The 9,779-nt window shown below is 28.3% G+C and overlaps 1 protein-coding gene across 1 annotated transcript; it reads right to left on the bottom strand.

Annotated features, from left to right (window-relative positions):
* Positions 1-4,232: 4,232 nt before the first annotated feature.
* On the bottom strand, positions 4,233-8,484 carry LOC121122166 (invertebrate-type lysozyme 3). Its single transcript, XM_040717172.2, has 8 exons — positions 8,400-8,484; positions 6,283-6,423; positions 6,025-6,222; positions 5,184-5,947; positions 5,019-5,122; positions 4,848-4,962; positions 4,672-4,745; positions 4,233-4,612 (listed from the first exon to the last, which is right to left on the bottom strand). The coding sequence occupies exons 4-8, from the start codon at positions 5,236-5,238 to the stop codon at positions 4,457-4,459; spliced, it is 504 nt and encodes a 167-aa protein (XP_040573106.1). The 5' UTR covers positions 5,239-5,947; positions 6,025-6,222; positions 6,283-6,423; positions 8,400-8,484; the 3' UTR covers positions 4,233-4,456.
* Between the last annotated feature and the right edge of the window lie 1,295 nt (positions 8,485-9,779).

Here is a 9,779-nt window from a genome sequence, read left to right as displayed (position 1 = left end):
ATACAAAGTCAATGCATAGTGCATAGGTGCTTGCGCTTTGTGCGTATTAGCATATTTCCAGTAATCAACAACATATTTCGGTTACATCCTCATTGAGCTCGCATGAATTATGGCATTTGAATTGGACAAAGGGGAGATTACTTTCAAATATAACAGTAATTGTCCCAATTTTTAAGGTCTAAATATATTCCAAGATGTAAAAAGGGCGTTTTATATGGGCAGCTAAGGTCATTCGGACATGGATCTACTTTATATCCTTACTAGTTATAACTTATAAGGATAACATTTGATGACGTCATAATAATGAAGTAATATTTGATGAGTATTATTGTGATAGTAGAGTATAATTTTCCATGACTAGAAGTTACTTGGTGTATCAGAAATATTAGACAAGGGAACCAGATAATTGAAATAGTATTTTGGGGTATTATTGCCTTTTACACCATTCAAACAGCCCTGTTTATCTGGAACTTACGAAATATATTTATTTTCATCATTTGAGGAAAAAGTATTTTCTCCAAAAAATACCCCCTTGGTGTTTTTTGCCCGTATGTCGGAAGATAATGTAGTATCACTCCAGGCTGACATTCAACAACGCTTCTACCATGAATGGTCTCACGTAAGAGCCAACGTTGTTAAAAACAGTGTTTCTCTTTCTGAAACTAGATACCAAATGTTGATGGAGTGGAAAAAGCGTAGGTAATCAATAGGAAGACACCAATAGTATAGTGACATTATGACGTAATGATAGTCAGGAATGAGGAAATAAAGATTTATTGGAATTTTTTCAACTAATTATCTATATTTGATGGGTTGGTAAGACTGGGTAATAGAAGAATTGTAATTTCAAAGGAAGCAAGGAAGATCATTTTAAAAAAATTACACGTATCCTATCAAGGAAAAGTAATAACAGAACAACGAGCAAGAAGTACCATTTATTGTTCCGGAATTAATTCTGAAATTGAATATATGATAAGGAAATGTAAGGAATGTCAAAACTTATTACCAAGTTTGAAGCTAGAGCCAAGGGTCAAAGGCACGGGGAGCATTTCCATCAGTTAGAGTTGATATATTCACGGAAAAAGCGAATAATTTTTTGATCGATGTCGATTGATACCCAAGATTCTGAGCACTACACTAGCCAATGAAAAATTAAAAAGATTTTCTTTATATTTAGTTGGTTTATTTCAAAATTCAGAAATAAAACGATCTACTATAAACTATAATTATAAAATAGGTAAATTTCTATTGTAAAACCTCCTTATATACAACATTTTGGATTGTTTTCTGTTCATTTGATGTAAATATAATCATACTTGTACGCCCTTGTGACAGTCTTTAAAATTGAATATATAAATGAACATATGGAAATATTGATTTTGGTAAATATAAAGGATTTTTTTTCAAATGTTTGTCCTATTGATTTATTTATTGTCACTGCCATTGCTAACTTAATTGAGAACTGTTTTGTTATGAGTGATAATGGAAACTCATCGCCACTAAAAGTATGGGTGATTTTAGGAATAAATACAATTATTATATAAAATATTCCTTCTTATGTCAAAATGAAGATACATACTAAGACTAACTTGCTAATCCTCTTCCTAAATTCCATATTTTAATTCGTATTCTCTTTTTCCCTTTTCCCGTTAGTACAATAATTCGTTGGTAGGATTTTTAATTTTTTTGGTGCATCTTCGAAGGAACAACCTATACCTTCAAAAAACTTTAGGACACGGAGAATCGATCTTGTTTTATGACCAAATCAGCTTATTACCAAAAACAAAACAAAAACTTGCCCTCCATACACCAGGAATCTGGTCTGATCAGATTTACACATGGTATCGCGGACGTAACTCCTAATTTTAAAAAGCTTTTATTTTATGTTTAAAGTCTGTATTTGTCTCCCTTTTCGAAATAAATGCGTTTTTATCATTATTTTCCTATGTACATCACACACATACATAAATTATTTCAATACTATGTAGGATAACTAAGTGAACACTTAAAATATATAATTGCATTCAATATTCTTAAATAATATGATTAGGAGTTTTTATATAATACATCTAAATCATTATTTCTAATTAAAATATTTCAATCATCAAGTTGGTTGGTTGGAGTGCAATTCGCACGTTTGATGGAATTGATCCTTCTATTTACATAATTTTTGTCTTCTAGAAAGTGAATCATTTTGATGGAAGAGAAGTTTGGAAACTTTTTATCCGTAGCTGATTTATTTCTACAAATTCACACGACCAATATCCAAAATATGTTGCAATTAATGATTGACTAATTGGCTGCATACTAAATAATCAAATTAAATGTATGTCCACTAAATATAATCCCTCCATGACTTTTTAAATAGATATACATAGGAGACGTTGAGTTAAATTGATACACGTTTTGGTTTTTACGACTAAGAACCGCAATTATATTGTAAATTTATATAAGTAAATGTTAATTATATGCAAATTCAACCAGGTGAATTATTGTTCATTATTTCTGATTAAAATTTTCATTCCAAGACTTTTCGAGTACTCGCTAGTCAAATTACAAATTAGCACTTAAATTCTAAGGTAAATTCATTTCATGAATATTATTAAATAAAATATCTAGATCTTATTCATTTCAAGGAAGTTTCCAACACTTTATTTGATGTTTGAAGTTACTAATTATAAAAAAAAATTATAATTTTATAATAATTTTAAATCCATGATAATTTATGCAAGGAAACACATCTGAATTCCATAAAAAAATTGATTATAAGAAATCTAGAGTTTTGCATATATGTAGTATTTGGTTCTAGGTCAATTGAAGGAAAACATTTCTTCGGAACGGACAATTCGACGAAGAACAATTGGCCGAATGTACATTTTGCCGTTTGACAATTTGTCGAACGAACATTTAGCCAAAGAATTATTTGGGACATTTGACCGAATTATAATATCTAATAAATACTATATTGATATATGGGATTGCATATTTTAATTCAATTAAGAAAGATTGTATGATAAATTGGCCGATTGTTATTGTTCATATGCTATACATATATGTAATATAAGTTAATTAATTAGTGTTCTGTTCCAGAAAATATTTTTTTTATTAATTATATATTCATTATTGATCTTTATATATATGAACACAGCATAGTAGAATGCAGTTCAAACCTTTTACCGTTCTAGTACTTTAAATAAGTTAAATAATAAACAAACACGACAGTGATTCAATTGAACGGACGAAGTGCTAATAAGTAATATCTGCAATATATCCATTATCAATTATGGTTTGACATGATGGATTTACCTTTCGATTAAAGAGAAATACGATGTTTTTTATTCATCATGTGGGGGGTTTTAGTTTAAAATTTTTATCTCCTTATAGTCAAATATTTTTTTGTGTTATCTTGAATATGTTAAAATTGGTAAGTTAGATAGATTTCACTGAACAGTTACATAAATGGATGAGCAAAGAAAAATTGATAACGGATATATTAAGGATATTACTTATAAGCACTTTGTCCATTCGATTGAATCACTGTCGTGTCCCTCTTAAAATTATGCTCTCCACTTTCTCACATCCTCAAGAGATCTTCTTCACTTTTTTTATCTGGGGCAACTTAAAAACCAGGCTCTTAGAACCCTTAACAATGTCCGTAATCTTCATCACATCAGCTCCAACATCTCAGAGATTTGAGATGCGCTGCCTTTTTGCTTGTTGCTCGCTAATGAGCATGAAATGACAAAATGATTATTATATTGTGTTCATGTAAAAAGTACGGTGAAAGCAGAATATCAAAAAATTATAACAAAACGCTTCCATTGTATTGAGAAAATAAACATTAATTAATAGTCCACGTTTTGCTGCCATACCCTGTACATATAGGTATATAGGTTTTAGGATCATAAAGTTCTTCCCTGAGCACTTTGTAATGATGAACTAGTAATCCAAAAATCTATTTCGATTATACAAATAAGAAAATATATCTTCTAAATTCTATCAAAGTTTGATGTAGAATGGTACAATATCATCTTAAATATTAAACTAATATGTATTCTTGATTGTCATGGAAACATAAACCCAATTTTTACTTTTTTTAAACTATTTATAGTTTATTACCTTCCATTTACATTGTACATTCATAAATTAAATGTATCTTTTGAATACACGAACAAAAATAAATTTGACTAAGATTATGCAGTTAACTTACTTTATGTTAAATTATATTAAAATATTTTACTTTATCGTGTATTTAAACATAAAGACTTTAATTTTTGAATCTACACGTATTTTGTCCAAATCTTCAAATTAATTTTAATCCTAATAAAAGTTGTAGGTTGGCTACAAAAAGAAAAAAAATAATGAAATAATATTATATTGTTGAACATTATAACACAGTAATAACAAAGGCAGTTTTAAAATGTCAAAAAAAGGAACCTTGTTTATGATAATAATTTCAAAGTGTATTTCCAGCTTTTAATACGTCCCTTCGACATGAAGAAAATCCTCTCCAAAACTTTGTTCCACTAATACAACGCTCACAATTGAAACCTCCACTCTTATGAATCATTGCGTAATCATCACAGGTTTCATTCAAGTCTCCATTACAATCCTAAAAGACAGGAATCACTCAAAACAGTTGACTTATGTATATAAATAAGTAGACCCTACCTGCTGAAATCGATTTATATAGGATCGAATAGTTAAAGAAGCACAGCGTATATCATTTGCACAGTTCTCAAATGCTAAAAAAGAAATTAGAATAAGAATGATAGACAGGATATTTTGCAAAAAAAATGTCAGATAAGTATTAACGTTAAACCTATAGATTTTTTTAAATAATTTACCTAAAGCAGACGTTGGATCATCTCCATTCGTAACACATGATCCAGAACTAATCCAATATTCCTTAGTCAATCGAAAAGGCCCACAGCGCTTATTCCCTGAAGAACATCCAGCAGCCTATTGGATGATTTTATATTAATATTGGTTTTGATTGGTTAAATTATTCAAATTACTGGAGTACAGCCACTGCTGCCTTCACAGATACAACCTAAACAATTATCAGAAATTGGAGAGTTTTCGGCATTACAACTGTAGATAATATTTGTTTCTGCAAGGCCTGTCAAAATAATGGCGTTACTTTTATATTTTTATGTATATAATATGATCCTTTTTCTTACCTTTCGGAGTAAAGCCAAGCCATGAAAATAAAGCAAGTATGATCAACTGATTCATAATCCTTATTTTACGTAGTACACGAAGATAACTACTTTGAATGGCAAAACAACATTGTTTTTATATACTTACCCTAAGCATAAACACTTTGGCGCCTAATATAATATAATAAGTTGTTTTAAATCTAAAGTCTACAAGGATCTGACTTTGATTGAATGCGTACCTACCAAGTAATATATAATCCATCCTCATTTGAATTGACTGAGAGTTGTTTATGATTAAAATCGAATTATTCATATTAAAAAAATAACTTGATTGGACTATCTAAATATATCTGAGATGCAAAGTAAATGATATACAATCATATTTTATTTATATTATGTATCCATATACATTCTTAATATTTGACTCTATAAAACCTTTAAACTACATAATATATTTAATTCCTCTAATACAAAAAATATATCCAACGAATTAAATTATGTAAGAAAATTAATGTATGTAGAATTGATAAAAATCTATTTGATTTAAGAATGAACTTAAATTGATAAAATGATGAATTCAATATGAACAAAAAATAATAATCAGATTTATAAATAGGATATAGTCCATATGAATATTAACACATAGTAAGTCCTAAATTTGCAGGTGTACATCCGACTAAAGTAAATGTAGTAGTCTTAGTAAATGATGTTTGTATTTGTGTAGAAGTTGATGTTATAAAATAAAGAACTCGAGCCAAACGGTTCAGTCCAGACAATTCATTCTCCTAATGTTAAAGGCAAGTTATGGTCAGGAAAAAAAAAAGACAATAATTAATTGGATTTAAAATATTTAGTCCCTTACATCTGACTCAATATGTTCTTTCTTAGGTAATGTCTTCTCAGAATGATCTGATTCAGATACAGAAAACCCAACAAGACCAGGGATAGGAGTGTCAATGATGGATCTTTTTTTCCTCGAACAAGCTGTTGTTGGAGCTGCTCCCATGAATACGAAACAAGATGTACTGGTTTGGAGTGTTGAAGTCACAACTGAGGTAGTCTGAGTATGTATATAATTTCAAATTCATGGCATATTTATTTGAATAATTTAGATCCTCACCACTAAAAGCCTTCCATCTCGATTTTTGCTTGAATCAATGCTACTCTCTAGCTCAGTTTTACTTGAGGATATACTCTCTTCACATTTTATTGGTTGGAAATAGCTCGTTATGAGGATGGAAAGAACAACAGCTTTCATGATCTGTCAAATGTGAGAGATCCAGAAGGAAATGTATTATAAGTAAAGGAAGAATTAATTAATTATTTCATAATTATAATTTACCTTTCTAATAAGCAACAGCATATTGATATTTCTAGGAAAATAATGAATTCATACTTGAATTGGTTATGGTTTTTATTTTTTCAAACATACTAATTAGTATTTTTTTTTGTAGTAAATAAAATGAATTTTATATACACTTGCTAAAAAGAAGTTATTTTGTAGGTCTTAGTAGTGTGGAACTCTTACTAAGACCTACCTACTTTAAATGTTTTACAAATCATTTTCAAATCTATTTAAACTTTTATTTACTAATATGATATTAAGAGCAATTTTTGGTAAAGTGTCTAATTATGTAATGGTCAGGCTCATTTGTAGAGTTGAAGGGGAAATCTCAAATGTCAAGTTAACAAACTCTGTGTCAGGGACATATTTCTAAGTCTAAGGATGAAAATTGTATATATTTTGGGCATCCTAAAAAACCGAAAATCAACATGGTAGCCCTGCCAGTCTGAAGAATGTTTTAGAGGTGAGTAGCTTATTTATCATGAAATTTCATTTGATCAGCTCCAATCAACGGTAACAAAAGAAAAGTGGGAGGAGGAAATAAAAAAAATGGCAAGGATGTCCGATGTGGATCCTAAATTTTACTCTGAGTCAACAAGTATAATACAAATTGTCCAAATATGTATCTGCAACAAATCCTCAAGGCCACTAGAAAATTTGGAATTTTTTCAAAACAATTAGTAATTGAAATTTAATTTAACTTTTCCAATTTTTGTTCGAAAAAATTTAATTTTTTAACCCAAATTTTTTTTTCTGTCAATAGCTGTAGAGTTTTGAATTTGTTTTTCAAAAATTTATTTCATATCAATTTTTTTGTAAACAGATGCGGGTTTTTTAATTTTACTGAATTTTTCTACAATAGGTTTTTCTACAATTTAATATTGTAAATTTTTTTCAAAAAAATTATAATTTTTGGTTTTTCTATCAAAAAAAAAAATCCAAAACCAAGGTCCCCCCAAAAGTATAATCCTGCGGACGCCCCAGCCTATTCTTGTGCATGAAAAATTCTTAACGACTTACTAAATTAATTTAATTTGTAAACTGAAGTACTTACAATAACATTAGTGAAAATGAATGCTTTTAGAAAAAAAATTAAGACGTCTTACAAGAACCGATAACAAGGTCGAGAAAGGACCGATTTTAAGTGACCAATATAACTAATATTTTCCTCTAAAAAATAAATTTCATTATAAATCACTAGAGATTTAAAGTATACTCGTGGTTAACCTTATTTATATGATTATACCTCAATAATGAAAGAAGGATGATAATTGATAACATCCATAAAGAAAAGAAAAAAAACACTGTACGGTTGTCAATAACAAAAAAAAACTGCACACTTATAAAAGTTTGACTTATGTATGAATCACAAAAAATGAAAATTAATATTTTCTTTAGGATTCCACCCGTGAGTAGAAATTATCAAGTTGTTTCTTAAAACGAAAAAGATGTTGTTTTAAATCTTAATTCAATTATGAAATATTTACACAAGTTGTTTAGACCTTTTGACATAATTTTTTTAGAATTTGACAATAACCATAGTTTTTTTTTTCATAATCATATGTCTTCTGAATTTTTTTGGGAAGGAGTTTTTATTTTTCATACAGCCATAATTTTTAATTATTTATTATTGTGAAATTTAAAAAATATATATATTGATTGGTAATATGTCTTTCCAATATTTTTTTTGACAAAGTATTTAGAAATTTTGAAAAAACAAAAATTGTTTGACTACAATTATTATATTTTATACAAAATATTTAGAAATTGTTTGATGAGATAGAGTCTCTTCCCTCTAACAAATCCTGATAAGGGTATAAATATTAAAAACAAATCAATCAGATTTCCAAAAGTATTCAGAAATGGATATTTATAAAAATATTTACACTTACCATAATGATAAGGATTCAACTTCACTCTTCACTTTCTCAAAAGACAATGACTTAGCGTACTAGATAATGTTATTATTTATATTTTAACGAGAAAGAGTTACAGGAATTTAATTCATTAGCCTTCAAAGTAATTCTTATAAGAAAGTGATGGTGAAATGAAGGTTGACAAGTGGTTAATAGAAGTATTTCATTATAAAGTGTATGAACTTGTGTTTATAATAAAGCAAGATGTTTTAAAATATTCAGATCAAATTAGCTTTCAGCAAAGGAGTCATACATTTATGAAGTTCGAAAAAAAGGTCATAAATCTATAGTTGTTCACAAAAAATTTCCAAAAATTAAATTTCAAAAATCCACAGGTATTCACAAAAATGTAATTTTTGGTAATTTTTTTGCATAAAGTATCAAAAATGCAACGCATTTCATATAAAATTAAATTTTTTGGAAACAAATTTCAAATGTTAAATTTTTTGGAAAATTCTTTTTTTATATTAATTTTATTCTTTTCTTAATATGAGTTGAACTAAACGGTTGCAAGACTTCATTCATTTTATTCAGTGCTCCCTGTATAAAATACTCACTTTTTTCTTTCTTTATACTTTATTGGAATCTGAAATACATCAGGGATTACTATATACAGTGCACCCAGTGACTTCTGATCATACAAACAGACGGATATACATTATTTATTACTAGCTCGATCCCTCTTATGTTGAAATAATGTTACTTCTTAAATACTCTTACACGACAATTAGTAATAAAAAACAGATGTGTCACTCAATTCAGTCATATTGTATCAACTCACTGAATACTCCAATTGTATCTCATGGTATTATATTGACCTTTATTCCCCATAATAGAACATCGTCTTACATTGAAGTGACCTAGAGTTGATGTTATAATATATACTCAGAATTGCAAATTTGTTTTACTAATAATGAAGCGAATGCTCGATGCTACATGCTAAACGACTGGATATTTCATTAATACATTTTCATATGTATTAACTCTAGACATTTTGGAATAAAGACGGAATGTTTCTTTTTCCCATATAAGTCATTTTTTCTTTTATGATTACAATAATAACTAGAGTAAAATAAGTACTGAATATATTGTGTTTAATATTTCTAAAATGTCAATATATAATTTTCCGCAAAGATTGGCCTTACTCACGTTATGTTTATTACTAATTTTATTCTAAACAATTATTTAAAAATAACAAAAAATAATTTTAAACAAAAAATTCATTACTTATCACTAAGGAAGGGATCTCCGTAAAGAAAAAACTAAGCATAGCGATTACAAAAAGGAAACTCTTTCTTTTCTTTTATTCTTTATTTAAGAAGTTGTGGGGGTGTTAACATCTTACTGTCAAGAGAA

Source organism: Lepeophtheirus salmonis, chromosome 7, assembly GCF_016086655.4.
Source record: "Lepeophtheirus salmonis chromosome 7, UVic_Lsal_1.4, whole genome shotgun sequence".
Taxonomy (NCBI): Eukaryota; Metazoa; Arthropoda; class Copepoda; order Siphonostomatoida; family Caligidae; genus Lepeophtheirus; species Lepeophtheirus salmonis.
The sequence above is the reverse complement of the archived record's forward strand: the minus strand, read 5'-3'. Positions and strand labels throughout refer to the sequence as shown.

What these genes read in the sequence shown, in the direction of transcription:
- LOC121122166 (XM_040717172.2), bottom strand. Translation starts at nt 5,238, where the DNA reads ATGAATCAGTTGATCATACTTGCTTTATTTTCATGGCTTGGCTTTACT. An exon ending in GCTTGGCTTTACTCCGAAAG is followed by an intron (nt 5,123 to 5,183) that starts GTAAGAAAAAGG and finishes TTATTTTGACAG; the next exon opens with GCCTTGCAGAAACAAATATT. An exon ending in GCAGCAGTGGCTGTACTCCA is followed by an intron (nt 4,963 to 5,018) that starts GTAATTTGAATA and finishes ATCATCCAATAG; the next exon opens with GCTGCTGGATGTTCTTCAGG.